Source organism: Alternaria hordeiaustralica (assembly GCF_023758085.1).
Source record: "Alternaria hordeiaustralica strain BMP 2776 chromosome Unknown scaffold_3, whole genome shotgun sequence".
Lineage (NCBI taxonomy): Eukaryota > Fungi > Ascomycota > Dothideomycetes > Pleosporales > Pleosporaceae > Alternaria > Alternaria hordeiaustralica.
Genome location: NW_026056775.1, coordinates 218,347 through 239,600, shown reverse-complemented (window position 1 = coordinate 239,600; position 21,254 = coordinate 218,347). Strand labels below are relative to the sequence as shown.

Here is a 21,254-nt window from a genome sequence, read left to right as displayed (position 1 = left end):
TGCTTCGCTTCGCCAGGCCGCGAATGCACAAAGCCAAGATTCAGGTTTAGTGACGTCACGCACCTCCAACTCCAGATTCGCCATCAACAAACCTCACTCTAGGCAGCAAACATCGCTCGAGCGATCAAATCATTCTACATGTCGCCATGCCCCGGTGACAATTAGATACTGAGGATGATACCGCGTACCGGCTGGCATCAAGCCTGCCGTCGCCCTGTGCAAGGGCCATTAAGGCACGTTCACGAAGCCGATCCTGGCTGCCGATCATCAAAAGTGTACTAACAAGTCATCAGGAACACACATCCGACCATTGCTGCGGCTTTCAAACCAACTAGTCTAGGTTATCGAAAACCGTGGACCGTCCCCGCTCGGTATGTAACCGGACTGCAGGCAGGCGAAGACAAAACCGGCCACATCAGCGCTGGACCCAACGAAGGAATTCTCTTCTTCAATAATGTCTTCCCCATTCAGATCCGCAAAGTTCTAGGACTTCCTCTGCCTGGGCTCTTCGATCGCCTTATCAGCCCGTCTATCTCTGGCACCGACCCCAAAGCCGTTATTGAGCGAGCAAGTAGGAAACGCAACCTCCAGATTACTGGCACTGAGGTACTCCCGCGAACGAGAGAAGGAGGCGCGTTTGTCAAATTTACCCATGATGGCAATGCGTCCGCCTCTGAGATCGAGAAAGTGCTACAGCAGTACCTGAGAGATGAACCTGTCAAGCCATGGTGGAGTCCGTGGAAGAGGATGCGCGCGAAGATGGTCAAGGGAAAACCTTGGGTGGAGGATCTCATGCGTCTGCCTGCGTCACGCCTGCGGGTCGAGTTCGTGTCCGCTGAACCAGGCGTTCCAGCTTCTGAGGCTGTGGAGATGAGCCAGGAGCAGCTCTTCCAGTTCTTCAGACCTTATGGTAAATTGGGGGATATCGTTATGCAACCTCCCGATTCGAAGGTCCTTCCCAAGTTCGCGTATCTAGATTATACCAGCATCGGTAAGGCTATCATGGCGAGGAACTGCATGCATGGCTATATTGTATCGGAGGCTGAGGGCGGGGGCAAGTTGGGCACGGTCTTGAGGTTGAAGTACGAGCAGAAGATCAAGCCGAGGTATATCAGGGATTGGGTCTTTGGCCATCCTAGGATTATCATTCCGATTATAGCGGCGCTTATTGCTGCTCTTGTCGCGATCATCTTTGACCCGTAAGTCAGTCATGCACGTTTACGACCCAAACTGACAGATACACAGCATCCGCACATTCTTCGTCAAGGCCCATATCACGCGCAACTTCCACATCGAAGACAACAAGTGGTACCAATGGATTAAGGGCTATGCCACAGACATCATTCACGGCGGCAAGACGCGCGATGACGATGACGGCATGGATGCCATCTGGGATGACAGGAAAGACAATATCGAACAGATCCAAACCTGGTTGATGGAGACTGCCGAGACTTTCATCATCGTCCAGGGCCCTCGCGGTTCTGGAAAGCGTGAGCTTGTGGTAGACCAAGCCTTGGAGGATAAGAAACTCAAGCTGGTAATTGACTGCAAGCCCATCCAGGAAGCTCGCGGCGAGAGCGCTACCATCAACGCTGCTGCGCTTTCTGTTGGATATAGACCGGTATTCAGCTGGATGAACAGCATATCTGGAATGATCGACATGGCCGCTCAAGGTGCTACAGGCGTCAAGACGGGCTTCTCGGAGACTCTTGACTCTCAACTCAGCAAAATCTGGAATACGACTACCTCGGCTTTGCGACAAATCGCGCTGGACACACGACACAAAAACGACAAGGATGCGCATCTGGGCGATGACGAGTGGTTGGAGGCACACCCCGAACGCAGGCCAATTGTCGTGATTGACAACTTCCTCCACAAGAGCCAGGAAGGCGGTATCGTCTATGATAAGATTGCTGAATGGGCTGCGCGTCTCACAACGACGAACGTAGCTCACGTGATCTTCCTGACCAACGATGTCGCATTCAGCAAGTCGCTCTCTAAGGCAATGCCAGACCGTATGTTCCGTCAGATCTCGCTATCTGATTGTAGCCCCGAGGTCGCGAAACGTTTCGTAATCACTCATCTCGACGCCGACGTCGAAGACGACCCAGCGCCAAAAGACGGTTCACCCAAGAAACTCCCTTCTCAACACCGCAACGATCTCGACGAGCTCGATACCTGCATCGACCTCCTAGGCGGCCGCCTCACAGACCTTGAATTCCTCTCCCGCCGAATCAAGACAGGCGAAACACCCACCAAAGCCGTCCACGAGATCATCGACCAGTCCGCCTCCGAGATTCTCAAGATGTTTATCTTCGGCGCAGAAGACGAAGGCGGGAACCGGCACTGGAACGCCGAACAAGCCTGGTTCCTCATCAAAGAACTCGCCCAGAAAGAAAGCCTCCGCTACAACGAAATTCTCATCGACGATATCCTTAAAACAGGCGGTGAATCCGTTCTCCGTGCTCTCGAACAAGCGGAGCTTATTTCCATTGTTTCCGGTGCGAATGGCCGTCCTTCTATCATCAAGCCTGGCAAACCTGTTTACCACCCTGCATTCAAGCGCTTGACTGAGGATAAGGTGTTGAAGTCTAGATTGGACTTGGCTATCCTGACGCATCTAACGAAGATCGAGAATGCGACGATTGATAAGTGTGAGAATGAGTTGTTGCTGTTGAGTAAATTGAGGAATCAGCCTGCGCAGACTGCTGGGAGGGTGAATTATCTGCTGAGTAAGTTGATGGTTAGTCAGGGGAAGGTGGAGAGGTATGAGGGGGAGATGAAGGGGTTGAAGAAGGTGCTTGGGAAGGAGTATTAGGATTAGGATGTATGTGATGATATCATCTCCATTCATGAAGTTTGTAGATGCTATGCGCGCAAGCGTGTGAAATTACGTGACCCCACCTGTTCAATGCTTGATGCACTGGCCTCACAGATAAAGTGCACACAGCACAATCAACAGCTCATCACGACGGTGAATATTTCGCTAAGACTGTGCCCAGCAAAGTCCGCGGCGCATTTTGCTCTGACATCACCGCGCCAATGCCAGGGTGAGACCGAGGATCGGGCAGAAGGGACGCATTTTCCCGCCGCAGCAGCCGAAGTTGAAAGCAGGGACGTGCACAACCGAGCAAGCAACTCGACCGTGAGCTCCACCTCATCCACAACGCGACCTTGCCCACTGCCATTGCGCAACCGTCCTTAATCCCCTCCCAGCGGTCCGCGCATCATCTTACTCTGCCCGTCGTACTCTACTTTTCTCACCCACTTTTATCTTCCCCACCGGACTTATCATCCTCACAACTTCGGCGCAATGGCACCTTTAACAGATGCGTCGGTCGATGACCTCAAGAGCACCGTCACCAGCCTTGAGAAGCGCATCGCTGACCTGGAAAAGAGACTCGCGGGTCAGAATGGGGGTGCGCCTGCGTCTGCGGAGAGCGTCAGGATGATCTTGATGGGTCCCCCCGGTGCTGGTATGTTGTTCCCGGTTGGAGAGAGGGTAAAAAAGGCGGTTTTGCTTACATGGCATGTTAGGCAAGGGTACTCAAGCGCCCAAGATCAAGGAGAAGTTCTGCGCTTGCCATCTTGTAGGTGTTTGAAAATGAGTGGGATAAAGGATTGGGGGCTGACAGATTGCAGGCTACCGGAGACATGCTGCGCGCGCAAGTCGCGGCAAAGACTGCGCTTGGCCGGGAAGCAAAGAAGATCATGGACGCGGGTGGTCTGGTTAGCGACGAGATCATGATCAACATGATCAAGACGGAGCTCGAGAACAACGCAGAGTGCTCCAAGGGGTGCGTCCCCTCTTCTACACACTTTTGAAGGACATGCTAACACAACCCCACCACCAGATTCATCCTCGACGGCTTCCCCCGCACAGTAACCCAAGCCGAGAAGCTCGACGGCATGCTCAGCATAACCAAGAAGCCCCTCCAACACGCCGTAGAACTGCAAATCGACGACGGCCTCCTCGTCTCGCGTATCACCGGCCGCCTCGTGCACCCCGCCTCCGGCCGCTCCTACCACAAGATCTTCAACCCGCCCAAGGCGCCCATGACGGACGACGTAACAGGCGAGCCGCTCATCCAGCGCTCCGACGACAACGAGGACACGCTTAAGAAGCGCCTGTCAACATACCATGCCCAGACTGCGCCGGTCGTCGCATACTACCAGAAGACGGGTATCTGGAAGCCAGTCGATGCGAGCCAAGAGCCTGGTCAGGTGTGGAAGAGTCTGCTTAAGATTTTCGACGATAAGGCTATGGTTGCCGGACGGACGGGTAGTCTGCTTAACAAGGTTGGGCTTAAGAACTAGGTGGCCTCCGGCGATGTGAGCATGGAATGTGGTACCGGATTGCGAAGATGCATCTGCGGGTCACGCCTACGCTTTCATACCGCCAGGCAGACGCGTAGAGTCTCACAGCAGTCGGCTGATCATGTTTCAAAGCCACGTTACGAGAAAAGTCCACTTTTACGCTTTGGAATGAAAGAATGCACATATGGTTTGGATGGGTTCCTTGTACTTGTACAGATGCATACGCGTGGTGTGGGTGGTCTGTGGGGGCATACACCCTGTGTATTACAGATGGCTCTTGCGGACTGGTTTTCTGGTAGTTTACCGAGATCGGGAATGCTAGAGATGTTCATGATTGATGCTTATGTGGTCGCGAATGTGGCCTTTTTGCGAACCGGAGTTTTATGACCACACCCAGAAGTCTATGAGGATGCCTTGTCCTGGTGATTGAAACATATATACTGCACACTGCTCGCAAGTCACTACCTTTAATGTTCCTTGCGCCACAAACACACGTGCTCCCTCCCGCCGCCGCCCGCCGTTCCAACAACGTGTTCCCTAGTCCCAAGTCGCGCGAACCCGTGGCCTCGGCGTTAGCACAACACAACTTCTCCCAACCTCCGGGGCGACTTGTCACTCGCGCGAAAAAGTGTCCTCAGCACGATCTACTCCACATAACACGATTACGCTTTCGTATCGTATACGCGCATTCACCGCAGGCGCAATCGCAATCGCATACCTACCTCGAGGAATCGCGCGCGCGCCGCTTCGAGCACCAAACCTCAGACCTAGAGCCTGCCACGAAACACGACGAACCCGAACCTCACCCCATACCCCTTCGCCCGCACCCCAGAAAGGGGCTTCCACACTCTACACACCCTAAATCGCACATCGCACATCCGCAAACATGTCAAGTAGATTTACGCGCGCCGACCCCCGCGACGACCTCTTCTCCTCCTACAACCGCAGCGCCTCGCCCTCGAAGTCAAAAAACAAATCCCGCGCTTCCCCCTACAACGCTAGTATAAGCCAAGGATATGGGTATCCGGGTTCGTCTGCGGATGCGTATCCAGGGGGAAGTGGAAGTGGTAGTGGGATTGGGAATGGGAGTGGAGGGCTGTATCCTGGGGGTAGCGCGGGGGGAAGTGCGTATGGGGGTGGTGGGTATGGGGGGTATGGTGTAGGCGGTGGGAGTGGGAGGGGAGGAGGAGGGGATAGGGATGGAGATGGCATATATCGGGCTGCGACACCGAATTCAAGAGGGCAGTACTCGGCGGCTGTGTTGGATGAGTTGGAGAGTCAGAATGATGAGCATGTTGGTGTTTTGACGGGGAAGGTTAAGATGTTGAAGGATGTATGTTTTCTCCCATTTCCTCTACCCCATTCCCTCCCTTCCCACTATCTCCCCTCTCTATTCATTCCCTCTTTTTATCTACCCATCCTATGGAACATCTCGCTAACGCTCGCCTAGTTAACTCACCTCATTGGCGACGAAATCCGCGACTCCACCACCCTCGCCGAGAAGATGAACGACCAGTTTGAGAACTCGAGACATAAGATAAAGGGCACTATGAACCGCATGTTGCGGATGGCGCAGAAGACGGGTGTGGGGTGGAAGGTTTGGGTTGGGTTCTTTGCGGCGGTTATTTTGCTGTTTTGGTGGGTGTGGTTGGGGTGATTGGGGGATTGGACATAGAACAGGAGGGACAGGGAAGAGATGGGTCGCATTATGTTGCATATGGCATGGTGTTGTGGCGTTTGGGAGCTCACCGAAGCGTTTGTACGGCAGAGATGCATGCGCAGATTACAATAGAGAGTGTGGCATCAATTTATACTACATTATTCATTCTGAGATCTCCCGATGTCGTCCCTAACATATTTGCCATTGCTACCGCTCAGATAATCTTCACCGCCACGTTGTGTTGGATGGCATGCTCTGGCGATTCTTCCTCAAAGTTCTTCGGGTGAAATTCATCCTTTTCAAGTTGGGACCCCATGAGACCTAATCTCTCAAACTCACATTCGCCTCTCCTTTCATTGCACTCCCAAGGTGTTGAGTTTTTCTTCGACAGTACCAAGTACGAAACATGCTTTTTGTCAGTCCATGTTGCCTGAAGCAGTTTCAGACAATGCACCGTTGCTCCTTGTTCCAGTTCATGGTAGAAGTCGGGCGCGAACGTGAACGCATCGCGGTTTCGACGTCTGATGACAGACATGTCTGTGGATGGGATGTCATCTGTTTCAGAACTCGTGAGTGGCTCGGAGCTCTGCGTCGAAGACGCCAGGGGCTTGATCCACCACTTATCGACAGTGGCCTGTATGATGGTCCCTGACAAGATGATGTATCCACTTTCCAACTGACCCGTAGGGTCGGCGCCTTTTGGACAACATTTGGCTTCCACGACTGTAGCCAAATCTTGAATGTCGTGCATGTGCTCGTATGCAATGCAATCCGAATAAAAGTCATCTTTTAAAAATATCAGAGAAGCCCACGAGAAAGTAGGCGCTCTCCATACTTTGCATCGAAACGCCGGCGGGCTCGTGTACCACGAGAGGTGTTGCATCAACCCTTCTTTCCACATGCCAGCAATGTATTCCCAGCCGGTGGCCTCCCCAAAGCTTTTCGCAATGCCAGAGATAGCTGGAAATATGTCGTTCGGCTTTGACAGCTCCAGCTGGCTGTAGTTTCTGATGAGTCTTGACCATATGCCCGCAATCCTTTCGCGGTTGTCTTGGAGTAACCACCACCGTATTGGATGACAATGACTCTTGGTAGCCGGCCATTCTCCGTCTATAGTCTTTTGAAAATATCCTCCTGTATATTCTCCTGGACTTTTGAGGGAATCCAGTCGCATGGCCCCACATTCGCAGTCTTCGTATTCCATACACTCCCAGATGAGCTCATGCTCTGCAAAATGAAGAACACGGGGACTCAAGATACGCTCTTGGAAGGCCCAGCCTCGCTGAAAAAGTGGTAAATCACGGCCTCCATGCCCCAGTGGATATCTCACGTGGAAGCTAGGAGCATTTGTCATAGGTCTGCCGACATATTTCGAATCTGTGATCCGGAAGAGACCCATGTCTGGACTTGTAGATGCTGACGCCGCGATCGTTATCGTAGAGTTTGCATATATATCAGCCATTTGAGCAGACTGATTCTGCCAATCCGCCTCATCGTCTTGGATTATCTTCCCATCTAGTCAGTACCTAGATTGAATGACATCCCATTCACGGGAATGCCAAAGTGACTTACGCATAATGAGTCTATCCAGATGTAGTGGATTCCAAGCTCAAGAATAACCGTAATAGCATCTCGAAACGTTCGCGGTATGGCTATCTCTGGGATGTGTTGCAGATGGAAAGACAGTGTGTCTGGCTTCCGAGTTGTCTGCAACGGCTGCTTACCGCCCCAACAGTGACTGAGACATGCATATTGCCCTTCTAGTCCTTTCGTTTCGATCAAGCGAATTCGACGTGGTGTATCGACTCTCACCTCTACCACTCGGTCAGGTAGTTTGATGCGGTCAGGTAGTTTGATGTGGCCAGGTAGTTTGATGTGGTCAGGTACTTTGATGTGGTCAGGTACTTTGATGCGGTCGTGAGTTTCGTGTGACAGTGAGCACAATCTATGCGTGTTCAGACATGTATTGAGCCAGCGCTTGATGTTCTCAAAGCTCTGTCTCGATGCAGTATTGCCTGGAAGGTCTGTCCAGACGGGAAGGATTGGGTCTTCCTGAGCTGCGTCGTCATTAGTCAAGCTAGCATTACCAGCACCTACTGACTTACCGTCTAGGACGAACAGCTTTGTCCTCACTGTGTCTTGAGATTTTCCATCTTTCCTAAATGCATCGAATGTAACACTCAAGGTATCCTTCCAGTAACCGATTCTGATGTCACGCCCAATAGACTCCGTTGTGATCTCACACACAGCACCGCAGTAGCGGCATCCACACCGGATTGTCTCTTCCAAGGCCGCACTGTGATAGGCAGAGCCAGCAAACCCAGGCTTCCCCTGCATGCATTGCTTGATAGCGTAACACGCAGGCTGTTGAGGGTCATCGATCGGTATGTCTTTGGCAAACTCGGGAATCGCTTCAAGGAGGAATCTAGACGTCCAGTTACTTGGATCATCGGCATGGGTTTGTACTATCCCACCGCTCAATGACCATACCTCCGAGCCGCGCCCAGAGTCTAGCCTTGGATCTGAGATTGCTTTAACCACAAATTGGGGGGCCATAAGAACCTTCTCTCCGTAATGTGCTGGCTTAGGTGTGATCTTGTCGATACAAATTGGGTTGATCTTCGTATCTCTGTAAGAGCTTGCATCTCTTCTTTAAGTGCAGTTCAGCCCCGCAGCACGTGGGAACCTTTGTGTGAGGTAGGCGACTGCGCCGCAATATTGCATTGCAGCATGTTGATCGACGTGGGTATGTCAATTTTCCCAGCGCAAGGCTGCCTTGTAGCCTATTGACCGGCGAGGCTATGTCGATATCCGTAGCGAATCAACTTGTTAGCCAACGCCTTATCTGCTCTCAGATCCCACACTTTCAAGTACTAGCCCTCAGCCGTATTTGCTCCGGCCCTATGATACGGCCGTGAATAGCTGTAGCCGCCGGGGACGTCACAAATGTACAACCCACTCACTCGCGGATTTCGGCGCTCAGCAGCGCCTTGCAGCAGCGCATCGCAGGGTACGACATGCATGACATTCGAGTGGCAATGCTCGTGCAGTGTCAAAGGCTTCCCCGCCTGTATGGCACATAATTGCAGTTGAAGTTCCGAGATTGGATGGTGTGATACAGTGGCTGTAGAGAAGAAAGTGTCAGGCTCCTGCTTGGGCAGGTACCTACGTAAGCTAGGGGCGATTCGATAGCCGCGTTACCGAATGCGGCGGCGACGACGCTTTCGACCCCGCAACAACAGGAACATGCCAAGAGCATCATTGAATCGACACCAGCTTTGCATGCGCACAACTATATCCCAGCCTTGTAACTAGCCTCGGGACATTGAGAACGGGTTCTACTTGTTACAGTTCCACTTCCACTACAGGCATAGGACACACTGCGCTGTGATGACATAGGTCTCGAGGCATCTACACCGACCGTTACGAACAAAAAGGTGAGTGGATTACGATGGGTCTACCTACATTAATCTCACAAACCTCTTCCACCTACATATGTACTGGGATAAACTCAAGTCTTTGCAAAAAGATCGACCTGCCCATCAAAACTACCCATATTGCGCAACGACCTCCGCGCACTTTGGATGCGCAGCAGAAAGAAGTTCGCATCGGGCCGTTGATCATCCTCAACATCAAGACACATCTCAGTATACATGCGCAACTCAGGCGAATACCCCTTGTAGCCCTTAAGACAGTCTCGTGATAAGTTACCCGCTTCGGCAAGATCTCGCAAAGGGCTATCCGTCATGCAATACATGAGCGACACGACCAACCCAACTTGATACATATCCGTCGCTTCAGTCGCTTGCGCCCCCTCTGGAGGTCTGTACTGATCAGCTACGAGAGGAAGGTCGCGGAGGGTATAGTTGTGAGCTCCCATCTCGCTATCGGTGATGGCGCAGCCGAAATCTGCTAATTTGACACTGATGGGGTAGTCTCTTTTGTTGACCTGTGGGTCGCTTTTCAGGAAGATGTTGGACGGGATGATGTCACGATGGGTGATGAGATCCCAATTGTAGGCCGCCTCGTTGTAGGGATAGGGCCCGTGATGTAGGTACTGGACGGCTGTTACTAGGGCTTCGAAGACTTGCCACACAAAGCTTTCGGGAATGAGCTTGCCGCGCCCGTTCCAGGTCTTGATCAAATCGGCTAGAGTACCTTTGTCGCAGTACTCTGTCACAAGATAGGGTGAGGCATGGCGTTCGGTTACTGGGCTAGGGAGATGCGCGTCGTAGAGCGTGATGATGTTGCGATGATGTAGGCGGCTCATAATGTTCATCTCTCGGGCTTGAAAGCCAGGATACATGGCTTCTGAGGGTAAGACCTTCATAATACGCATGTCTTTCTGAAGATTGTCGCGCACGAAAAGGATACCTTGATTGAAAGTCCCGTCAACACCTCCCAGTTCGGACTCGATAGTCCATCGTCCACCGACGACTTTTCCAACGGCGAAGATATGGCGATTACATGCTCGGTTTGCTCGGTCTAGCAGTAAATTCTTGACAGTACGCTCGTTCTCAGCCCGGTTGTCAGCCCAACTTCCAGATTCGTTATTCGACACAAGTCGTATGCAATGAGCCAGACCTGGTGCATCAGCAGGGTCAGAGGGCGATGTGATCAGCTGGGTACGGTCCAAGAATCTAGTAATAACGTAGTTAGTGTTGTCTGGAATCTGGTAGATGCGCCTGAAGTAACGTAGGGTAAGCTGATCGGGCTTTTCGAGTTTGGGGTCTTCTTCAATCATGTAGTCGGCAAGGCGTAGCATTGCCTCGCGGAAACTTTCGGTTTCATCTTCACAAGTAAAGGTGCCGCTGTCGGCTCGGTTGCGACGCTTGTAAGCACCCTCTGACATATCGTGGCTCGGGTTTACAGACATTTGGCGAGCGGTATCGAGGGGATTTCGATGTACCTTTGGGCGATGAAAACGCACGAGAATTATATGCTATCGACAGTCCAGCAGCATCACGATCAAGGTATATACTCAGTGGACAGATACGCCGTGCACATACCTCTGGGTGTACTTTGTTAACGGCATGCAGATGATTCATAGCGGCACAGTGTTGTGTACGCGAATCATGATATCGTTCTCCACAACGTCATACGTTGTCGATACACCATGTGATACTGTTTTGGAACAGTACTATATACCGAGACGGTATATAGCATTCCATGATTTTCTTTTCTTCCGTCACTAGTTCGGCTTCAACAATTGACAGAGACATACATCGCGTAGCTCTTGCGTTGCAGATTTCACCATGGCCTCGAAGAGCTCAAGTACAACGGAAACGACGAATTTCAGCAACGACAGCGTGGCACCGCATTCAACACCCCAATGGCTCAATGAGCTAGAACCGGAAGGTCCGGAATGCTCAGACTACTTCAACGAGTTCAAGCGCTGGTGTATTTCAAAGGATATCTCCTGGTTGTACCCTCCTGATAGAGCTCCGTTCACAGGGTTTATAAAAGAGATGAATCTGCGAACTTACCCCGAGGATCCAGAGGGATATCCAGGCTTTCACCACGCATTCGGCCTCTTTGTCCGCTATTATAAAGCCAGGAATGGCAACCCCCCTGGAAAGCTGACGATGATGGACATGTGTACGCTGCTTGATATGCTGAATAGCAAGTTTGCCTCCACGATAGCAGACGAGCGGTTTGCGATCGATGGGAAGGTCACCGGCGATAAAGCTGGTGGAAAATGGCGCATCGCCTCGAAGCTGCAAGACGTTGACGGAAGCTTCAACCGTGGTATTTACTTAGTCCACAACGAGAACAACCCTGATAATTCCGCACAGATCATGAAGACTCTTCCCCTACCCAGAGATTATCTCGGCTTCGCTGAGCGAGAGCTCGATATTCTCGGGACTTTGCAGCACGACAAAGTCATCAAGTTCTTCGACGGTACCGCACCAAAGAGCATACACGATACGGCATGGATGATCACGGAGTACTGCAACAAAGGTACGTTGTTTGACTTCCTCGCAAAATATGCCTATGAGGCGAAACTTCCAGTACCTGAGCTCTTCGTTTGGAACATCTTGGAGAGCCTGGTACACGCGGCTGTTTATCTGCACTATGGTCCGAATGTACTCGAAAAGTTTGAGCAACAGGAGCCTGAAGATGGATGCCTGGAGGTTAAAGAAGACGCCTCTTGGGATGTCGTATATCATCGCGACATCATTCTGTCGAACGTCTTCATCACTTCTAGTACCGGCGACAAGACTGAGTATCCGATCGTCAAGTTAGGCGACTTTGGCTGCGCCATGCGGCAATCAGAAATTAGTACTTTGGACCAAGACAAATATCCAAAGGCAGAGGAAACACCGCGTATGGACCCTGCATACGTGCCACCGGAGGGTCAATATGGCACCAAAGCCGTCGATGTGTATCAGATCGGCCGACTAACGTGGTGTGTTGTGCAGAACGTCGTGTCTCCTACCTGTCTGGACGAGAAGGCAATGCTGCCTGAGAATTTCGAAACTTCAGAGGATGCGCCTTACTCACGGGAGCTACGCCGCATCCTCTATTCCTGCACGAGGGCCCGCGCTGACCTTCGAATCGATTCTCTGCCTCTATTACGCCTTGTCCGGGATACGAGGAAACGATTGATATCTGAGAACCGCTTGCCGTTTGTCGAGCTCTACGTATCGTTTGTTGAGCGCCTTTCTGAGTTCCTTGAATTCGCCCACTGAGCGATGAAAGGGATGAGAAAGAGGTCTGAGTAGCTTGGTAGTTAGATGTAATCTACTCAAATTTGTTTTATACGTTCTATAAGCTGTAATCTAGCGGGCGCAGATCTTTGGAAGAGCGTATTGTGGTGGCCCTTAGAACCAGCTCTTGGTAGAAATGCAGTGAAATATGTCAGCTAATGAATAGTTCGACCATCCTTCAGATAGGGCTGGGTATAATCCCAGCAATCAAGACAGCTCAACCTCGGGCGTCGTTCTCATCTTTACGCTCACTGACTTTGCATGATGTACTATTGTGTTACAAATATGCCTTGCTTGCCTTACTCCACCGTTCCGCTGGCCAAGATCTGGGTTGGCCAATTCGGCGATGTGGGAGGACCGAACTAGCACCGGGCCTAAAATGGATTGCTTGGTAACATATGAATGATCGCAAGATGTCCCATTTCGGGAAACAGTGTTCTCCAGGCCCCAAAGAACGCGCGTAGGTGGGTAGATGCGCGTGCATCGGCGTTTCTTTCACGTAGATCAGGCGGGCCGCGTGAGTCCGCTCCCCAGACTCCTGCTACCGGCCCGTCGAAGGAATGCATGCCGCGAAATCCCGCATCCTCTGATCTGACGGATAGCGGATATCGGTGTAGTATCTGTTGTCGTACGTAGTCTTGATGGGCTGCTATCAAGTCTTGATATGTCATCATGATTGAAAGCATGTTACTTCAACGACCAAAGAGATAGTATCGAGTTGAAGAGGTAAGGTGATGAGCCAAGCTGCCCAGATATCTATATGTTTACATACCGCCTTGGTTTGCGGGACACATGTGGAGGTGCGATCTTGGCTGTGGATAGACCGAAGTTACTCCAACGAATTGATCTTGGATGGTGGCCTAAGGCAAGCGAAACCGCTGTATGAGCGGGTGGAAGCTTCCTGCCCGTCTCTGATGCGCAACGGTGAGGATTGAAGAAGTGCCCTGTGTCGTCGTCGGATCGTGGCTGGCGTCGCCATGAGTGGGTTCGTTGTTGACGATCGTAATTATAAGAAAGAGTGGTGAGAGCGTCTGGGCCGGGCTTGGAACATCTTCAGGGCTCCGATTCTCCTTGGCTTTGCTGATCATGGTACGTGTACATGGGTGTAACAAGTACCGGTAGTGTAAGGCCTGCCATCGCCAAGCGTTTGAACGTTCGTTGTTCATCAATCATCGCATGCGCGGCGACGAAAGTGTTACCCAAAGATGACGAATAATGATGCCTATACGCCTCATCCATCGATAGACAGCCTTTTAGCATGGAGTGAAGCGCCGGCCACTGGGAAGGAAACACTGGAACTAGAAATTATACTCACGGATGCGATATCGTCTCGAACGTCAGCTTGCCACGAGCGGTCTTACCAAAGCAGGACCAAGATACACTCTGCTCATTGGGGTGACTGGCCAAGGGCCATAACGCTGCGAGCAGCCCGCGTACTCTTGAGAGACGTGCCTTGTTGGTCCTCGGTGTATCACGATTCGTCGATCTGCGTCTGCCAACCACCAATTCGCCTCAGTCACTGGATGCCTAAAGACATCCGCAGTGACCTGTTGCGCTCAGAATGCGGTGACGTTTAGGCTTCCGAGAGTTAGCCACTTCGACCTGGCATAGCGACCCCGAGTAGAGAGCCCACTGTTGGGCGCCTGGAGAGGTTGATCGTAAGCTTCGCTCTTGTGCTGTGAACGCGTCTTGGAATGTCGATACTGTGCTTTTCCAGCATGGCATGTCAAGCTTGGATGAGGTATAAGTATCAGGCTGTTGCCTCTTCGAGAGCTCATCATCCACCACGATCCTCAAACCTCAAGCAACTCACTCCCACTTCAACCTCAAACACTCCAACAGTGCGTCTTGTCGATCTCTTACTTTTGCCTCCAGCTGATCGTGCCTCCCAGAACTTTAAGATGCAGTTCACTCTTACCTCCGTCATTGCCATTGCTGCCGCTCTCACTCCCGCGGTCAGCGCCTTCTCCGTTAGCGTAAGTCATATCTTGATGTGAGCCTCAACGAGGCGATCCTCATCATGAATACCAGCTGACTTGTATCTCTCCCTCCAGAACTGCGAGACCGGCCAGTACAAGAACTTTGGAGAAGGTGGTAACAACAAGTGTCAGGGTTTCAACACTGGCAAGAGTGTTGCATTCGACAGCAACAAGGGCCTTTCTCTCCGCGTCTTCGCTTCGACCAACTGCCAGGCTGGTGACGAGATTCTCATTACCGAGCAGAACAAGTGCCAGGAGGTTCCTTTCACCGGACTATCCGTGCTGGCGGAGTAAGGGCGATCGCATACATCTTGGCAAGCAACAAACGCTTTGAGCATTTCGGGGAGCGAAGGAACTTGGAGGCGATGCTATCCAACATAGCGTAGCCGTCCACCGTGTATCTTAGACACCTGCACTCGTCACGTGCCATAAAATCGTTAAAATGTCGATATTGGAAGGTGTCATGGTCTATCAGTGATTCGCGTGTTGGAGATGTTTATCATCTGGTGCTCTTTGGAGAGGGCGAGTCGGCCGGTTGGCGGACCCCTTCATCGGTGTAGCGGGAACAACGTCGCCGATTTGAGGAACGCGTTAGAAACCTTTGGAAGCAATCTCAGCAATCGATGGGTCGTGGCACCCGCTGAACGCGTGGTGTTGGTGTCGGATGGGATCGTGCTCCGACGATGGCGTTCCTGACAGCTCACCGACACGTGATAGCACGCAACCGCAACATCGTCGGTCCGATTCGTCCGGTTCCTGAACGATTTGTAACGCGAGAATGACGCCACGCAATCCGCTGCTCCAGCGCGACATTTCAACCCCACAACCCTCTTTTCCACTATATAGCCTAACGCGATCTTCTGGCATCCCGCAAGAGGCGCATCTAGATCACGGTGCTTTGCCTACATCTGCCGAGGTGTCGCAGCCGGGCCCTAGCCTATAGCGTATCTCTATGACGTGGCTATGGATCAATCTCGGACGAGTCCGTCATTGTTTAGCGACATACTCGTGGAAAAGCTTAGAAATGCAAAACTGATGAAGCACTAACGAAACACTTATAGACCGCCATTGATCGCACGCCAAGTTCGCATCTCACTCACAACACACAACTTCCAAACATCAGTCTTCTTACCCTATACTTTTGTCTTTTTTGTTAGATACCCATTTACATTCCCGCAACCATGGCACCAAGAAGATATGAAGCCGAGAAGAAGGACCCTGCGCCTTTGGCAAAGCCTCTCGACTTTGCTTTCTCCAAGAAGACTGCCCAGAACCGATTCCTCAAGGGTGCTATGACCGAGCGTCTATCATCATGGGATGCTCAGAACCTCGAGGCTCGTGGTGTTCCTTCCAAGAACCTCGTCAACGTTTACCGACGATGGGGCGAGGGCGAGTTCGGCGTCATCCTAACTGGTAACATCATGATCGAATACGACCACCTGGAGGCTGCCGGCAACCCCATCATTCCCCGCGGCTCAAAATACGAGGGCGAGCGATTTGAGATGTTCAAGGAGCTTGCGACACAGTCAAAGAAGCACGGCTCTTTGATCGTCGGACAGGTCAGCCACCCAGGTCGCCAGGTCACCGAGAGCATCCAAAAGAACCCAATCTCCGCGTCCGACGTACAACTAGAGGGCAACGTCATGGGCATGACCTTCGCCAAGCCACGCGCCGCTACCGACGAGGATATCAAGAACGTCATCGAGGGCTTCGCCCACGCAGCTGAGTACCTTGAGAAGGCCGGTTACGACGGTATCCAGCTTCACGGCGCCCACGGCTACCTGCTCGCACAATTCCTCGCCCCAAGCACCAACAAGCGCACCGACAAGTACGGTGGATCTCTCGAGAACCGCGCACGTATCATTACCGAGATTGGTCAGGAAGTACGCAAGCGCACATCTTCCAACTTCGTCCTTGGCATCAAGCTCAACTCCGTTGAGTTCCAAGACAAGGGTTTCGGTACCGAGGAGGCCGCAACTCTCTGCAAGTTGCTTGAGGACAACAGCTTCGACTTTGTTGAGTTGTCTGGTGGTACCTACGAGCAGCTTGCTTTCGGTCACAAGCGCGAGTCCACCAAGAAGCGTGAGGCTTTCTTCCTCGACTTTGCCGAGAAGATCACACCTTCGCTCTCCAAGACCAGGACCTACGTCACTGGTGGCTTCAAGAGCGCCGCCGCCATGGTCGACGCCCTCAACACCGTCGACGGTGTTGGTCTCGCTCGTCCGGTCACCCAGGAGCCCGAGCTTCCTCGCCAGATCATCAACGGCGAGGTTCACGCCGCGATCAACCAGTTGACCGACGACAACGACTTCGGTATCACCAATGTTGCGGCAGGAACACAGATCAGGCAGTTGGGCAAGGACCAGCAGCCTATCGACCTGAGCGACGAGAAGAACTTTGAGGCTTTCCAGAAGGACATGGGCACCTGGGCTCAAGGCTTCTCCGATGACAAGACCGGAAGCAAGTACGGTTACGTCGACATTGAGAGCGTCAAGGCCATTCCTTACGGCACCGCTGCTCCCGCTTCGTGAATATTTCGCATCAAGAACATGTGTATATAGATGGAACGAATAGACACGAATCACACGACTGGATAGATCACTCAACATCCCTCATGCACTGTCTTCTCCAACTATCCATTTCCTAGCAGCCCTCTCCCTCCCCTGGTGTAGCAGGTCTATCATAAAACTCGTCCTCACTAATCTCCCTGATAACCTCAATCCTCCACCTCTGCGTCTTAACCCCCTCATCCTTCTCCCTCAACACAACCCTCCTCCCGTCCTCCCCACCAACATCCATAACCTTCAGTACACCACTCACTTCATTCCCAATCCACCACGTCCCATCGCCCCACTCGCCCACCTTCCAATCAAGCGCATGCGGTGTGTCGTCCGCCCGCCTCAACAGCGCTTTCGACGTGTCGTCTGCGTAGACATCGAGGAGCCGGTTTGGGCCTAGCCACCATGTGCGGAGGCGGACGGCATTGGGGTCTGAGGCTGAGGGTATGAAGGCCCAGTATTGGCCTGAGTAGTAACCTTCGCGGGTTAGTTTGAGGAGGCCAGTGCTGCTTTGGGTGCCGTGGTCGTTGACGATGTCGAGGGTGGGGTTGGAGGGGTTGGCGGTGTTGGTTATGCGGTGGAAGTGGGAGGGGGAGAGTGGGGTTTGAGGATTGGTCATTTGTGGTGGTTGTGGTGGCTGTGGCGGGTGGTTGTTTGAATTGTTGGATAATGACGGAAACTGTGGAGCTATGTTGGTGAAACTATTATGTGAGCTCAGAAGTGAGATTTTTATACTTTTATCATCACGAAGGATTTATCTTTTTGTTGTGTGAAGATGACACTTCGGCGTCGCCGGTGAACAGCCATGCCGTGTGGCGCATAGCACGAGACTGTCAACACGGGTAGTCGGCGAACCTATCATCACCGCGAAAGTCTGGAGAATTGACTTCCAATTGTAGGCCTGAATTCATGGTTCGGGCAGTGATGAATGAAACCAGGGCAATACGCCGATCACTTGAGCAGCTGACAGTCAGCCACCATGCAGGGCCGTTGCTAGCGACCCTATTACGACTATGTAGACGTTTTGTTGGGATATGCGCAAACTTTGGCAGGTCACGATCAAAATCCGTTGAGGTTGAAATGATCGGAAACGAAGAGAAGACGAAGATGAAGATGATTGAGAGAAGGGCTGATGACGTCACATCGTCATTTGAAGGCATAGTGGCAATTTTGATCACGACAACATGGCCCTCTCCAATTAGCATAACGATGCATTAGCATGCCAGAAAATGACTGTGAGATAAACTATAACAAGCGGCATTCGAATCATCAATTGAAGTATGCAAACATCGACCAGCACCTCCTCGACACCCTAAACAGACCTCAGTTCAGCACTAATGTTCACTTCTTCTCACCCTTCAATTTTGCAATTCTTCCGCTCTTCCGCGTCCCGGTTGTTGGAGGAGCCTTTTGCTTCGCAGGTGTCTCCGCAGGTGTCTTAGCCAGCGCCTTCGCGGCTGACGTTTTCGCAAGCTTCGGCGTAGGCCTCTCAGGTGGGCTAGGAGCCGCCGACCTTCGCGATTGGCCTTTGGTCGCTGGCTGAGGTAATGACTTTGATCTTGGCGAAGAGGATTGAACCGCAGCAGCAGGTAATGGGTTGTCGTGGCGGACTGCTGGCGAGGCCGTCATGATAGCTCCTGTCGATGAGGAGGATTCGGTGGCGCCTTCGACGTGTACAATATCATCGTCTTGTGCAACTTCTGGATCGATCGATGCGAATCTGGATGGTATCTCACTTCGACTGGACTCAGGAAGCACTTCTTGTCTTCGCGCCTCCGCTGCCTCGGCGAGTGGCTCTTCTTCATGTCCATGCGGCTCCTCGCCAATGGGCGGTATGTACTTCCGGAAATTACGGCGTTCGGCCCTTTCGCCCTGAAGCAGTTTGTTAAGCTTGCGACTTTCCGCAACGCGATACTGTTTTGTGCCTTCCGCAGGGCTCACGTGCGGAGATAGGCCTTCTCGTATGGAAGGAAGCCAGTGCCCGGGAACTTCACCTCGCGTTCTCACAGCCATTGCGCTGGGCGGCTGTTCTAGCGGGATAGTGTTGCGAGGCTTCCGAGCTGTCTTTACGGCATTCGAAGCACGTTCCTTTTCGCGACGCTCACGGATGTCTCTGCCGGTGATGCGCGGCTGAGGTGCTTCATGCACTGGCGAGTGGTCCTCTGGAAAGACAGCAGAGATATGTGTGACATGGCTCCCTTGGTTGAGGCCAGCTCTATTCCCACGCGCAGTCTTCGGCCGTGGCGTGTCGACTTGTACACCTATAGAGCCTTGGGCACGACGAGGTGTAGGATTCGATGGACGAAGGATCGGCTGTTCGTCCTCGCCAGATGGAACATCCTCACTAGAAAGGTCTACGGGGCCCAGGCGCTGTGGCGAAGGTGTATCGTCGCTACTGTATGGACCGCCACGACCCCGACGAGGCGTCGGATTTGACGGCCGTGCAGGCGGCGAAGAGGAGTAATTGTTCAAAAAGCCTAGACTGGATGGACTTCCGCGACTCCCCCTACTCTGTTCCGATGACGGTATCCTGAAGTCCGAGAAGTTGAGATCGATATCGGGAGCTGTGGGCGAGGGCCGCTCTCGTACAGGGCTTGAGTGTGATGCTGTCGGATTGTAGCCTAGCATATACATTTCTAGCTCGTCATCTTGTTGTGTTTCTTCCTCATGAATCAGACTTCCCTCCGATTGACCTGTGGAAGATGAAGACTGAACTGTGATCTCAGGCACATCTCCTGCCGCCGCATCGTCTACCCTCCTTCTTACTCTCCTTTCAGCCTCTCTTTCTCTTTCAAATGCTTCGTAATCATCCAAAAGCTTACGCTTAGCCATCCTAAAGGTAGTTTCACCCTCTGATGCAGTCAAATAAGTGCCGATCATCCGATCGACCTCACGGGCAATCTCCTTATAAAGATCCTCTGGCATCTCCTCCATCCGTCCTTCTAGATCAGGCATGATCTGAAGCGTGCGGACAACATGGAAGACAGCCAGCCTGATCCTTTTGCGATTACATCTGTTGTGCTGGAAGAACCAACATAGCCCTGTCGCTGCAGCTGCGCCTCCTGTGATTGCCAGCAAGATATCGCCGTATCGCTGAAGGAAGGACGGGAGTATGGTCTCGCCGAAGAGATATTGGGTCAGTGTCTTCGCGACGACATATGGCGGGGGTGTTGGACGGGGCCTGTGAGCCTGTCCAGGTAGCAACATAGTCGTAGTGTCTGTAATTAGCGTGGACTTGGGCAATTGCGTGGCACGCAAGGTCTGTGACGCTAAAGTATAGTATCGCCTTCCAGCTGCCATTTGGACTACTTTCACTTTGAAGGTGGGAGCAAACAGTGAAGTTGGACAGAGTACGCAGGTTCCATTTCGTTGTTTAGAAAGGAAAGGCTCTTCAAACAAGAAGACTCTCGGTCTTTGTATAAGCGACGAAGATGTACCCGCGGCGTCGTTGTTCAAGTTGAGGAGACAATGAACAAGGGACGTAAAGATTCGAACAGTGTCGAAAGACCGCGTGCATTCGATGCGGATGGCGATGCTGAGTTTCTATATGCTCAAACTAGCGGTTCAGTCGAAGCGGCCAGTTTGAGCATATAGAAGCTCAATCTCGCCATCTGCACCGAACAAACGCGTCGGCGATGGCGGCGTGAAGTGCGTAGTAGTTGCGTGCGAACAAAAAGGCCCACTAGACCCATCTGCTAAGAACACCAACGCTATACGAAAGCCAGCCCACCAAAGATAGGAAGATTTTCGGCTTCATCTTCTGGGGTAGTTAAGCCTCAGTACCGTGGTCGGTAAATTGCAAAAGTGTTGACGGTCAGTCTGCGGGATGTCAGCCGTGAACCGTCACCAGATAAGACGTATCGTCTTACCAATCCCTCATCTATCCACACCTCACCATGTTCACCCGTCTCTAATATTCATCCCATCCCATCCCCATCCTAAAACCCCTTAACCCTCCCCACCCCAGTCAGCGGAACCCCAACACCCCTCTCCCTGCCCCCCTGCCCCCTCCCTTGACTCGACGGACCCC

General features: G+C 52.3%; 8 protein-coding genes across 8 annotated transcripts; 5 read left to right on the top strand and 3 right to left on the bottom strand.

Annotated features, from left to right (window-relative positions):
- Positions 1 to 174: 174 nt before the first annotated feature.
- Positions 175 to 2,818, top strand: YME2 (mitochondrial escape protein 2; the record flags this gene model as incomplete). The annotated part of the gene is made up of 3 exons (XM_049384883.1): positions 175 to 233; positions 294 to 1,199; positions 1,246 to 2,818. The coding sequence occupies 3 exons, from the start codon at positions 175 to 177 to the stop codon at positions 2,816 to 2,818; spliced, it is 2,538 nt and encodes an 845-aa protein (XP_049246906.1).
- A 495-nt stretch (positions 2,819 to 3,313) lies between these two features.
- On the top strand, positions 3,314 to 4,317 carry ADK1 (adenylate kinase; the record flags this gene model as incomplete). The annotated part of the gene is made up of 4 exons (XM_049384882.1): positions 3,314 to 3,476; positions 3,538 to 3,590; positions 3,643 to 3,797; positions 3,855 to 4,317. The coding sequence occupies 4 exons, from the start codon at positions 3,314 to 3,316 to the stop codon at positions 4,315 to 4,317; spliced, it is 834 nt and encodes a 277-aa protein (XP_049246905.1).
- A 5,171-nt stretch (positions 4,318 to 9,488) lies between these two features.
- Positions 9,489 to 10,853, bottom strand: J4E84_002254 (uncharacterized protein; the record flags this gene model as incomplete). The annotated part of the gene is made up of 1 exon (XM_049384881.1): positions 9,489 to 10,853. The coding sequence occupies one exon, from the start codon at positions 10,851 to 10,853 to the stop codon at positions 9,489 to 9,491; it is 1,365 nt and encodes a 454-aa protein (XP_049246904.1).
- Positions 10,854 to 11,232: 379 nt separating this feature from the next.
- Positions 11,233 to 12,669, top strand: J4E84_002253 (uncharacterized protein; the record flags this gene model as incomplete). The annotated part of the gene is made up of 1 exon (XM_049384880.1): positions 11,233 to 12,669. The coding sequence occupies one exon, from the start codon at positions 11,233 to 11,235 to the stop codon at positions 12,667 to 12,669; it is 1,437 nt and encodes a 478-aa protein (XP_049246903.1).
- Positions 12,670 to 14,588: 1,919 nt separating this feature from the next.
- Positions 14,589 to 14,960, top strand: J4E84_002252 (uncharacterized protein; the record flags this gene model as incomplete). The annotated part of the gene is made up of 2 exons (XM_049384879.1): positions 14,589 to 14,663; positions 14,742 to 14,960. The coding sequence occupies 2 exons, from the start codon at positions 14,589 to 14,591 to the stop codon at positions 14,958 to 14,960; spliced, it is 294 nt and encodes a 97-aa protein (XP_049246902.1).
- An 887-nt stretch (positions 14,961 to 15,847) lies between these two features.
- J4E84_002251 (uncharacterized protein) lies at positions 15,848 to 17,197 on the top strand (the record flags this gene model as incomplete). The annotated part of the gene is made up of 1 exon (XM_049384878.1): positions 15,848 to 17,197. One exon carries the CDS (start codon positions 15,848 to 15,850, stop codon positions 17,195 to 17,197), a length of 1,350 nt encoding a protein of 449 aa, XP_049246901.1.
- A 112-nt stretch (positions 17,198 to 17,309) lies between these two features.
- J4E84_002250 (uncharacterized protein) lies at positions 17,310 to 17,843 on the bottom strand (the record flags this gene model as incomplete). Its single annotated transcript, XM_049384877.1, has 1 exon — positions 17,310 to 17,843. One exon carries the CDS (start codon positions 17,841 to 17,843, stop codon positions 17,310 to 17,312), a length of 534 nt encoding a protein of 177 aa, XP_049246900.1.
- Positions 17,844 to 18,565: 722 nt separating this feature from the next.
- On the bottom strand, positions 18,566 to 20,261 carry J4E84_002249 (uncharacterized protein; the record flags this gene model as incomplete). Its single annotated transcript, XM_049384876.1, has 2 exons — positions 18,566 to 20,182; positions 20,256 to 20,261. 2 exons carry the CDS (start codon positions 20,259 to 20,261, stop codon positions 18,566 to 18,568), a joined length of 1,623 nt encoding a protein of 540 aa, XP_049246899.1.
- Between the last annotated feature and the right edge of the window lie 993 nt (positions 20,262 to 21,254).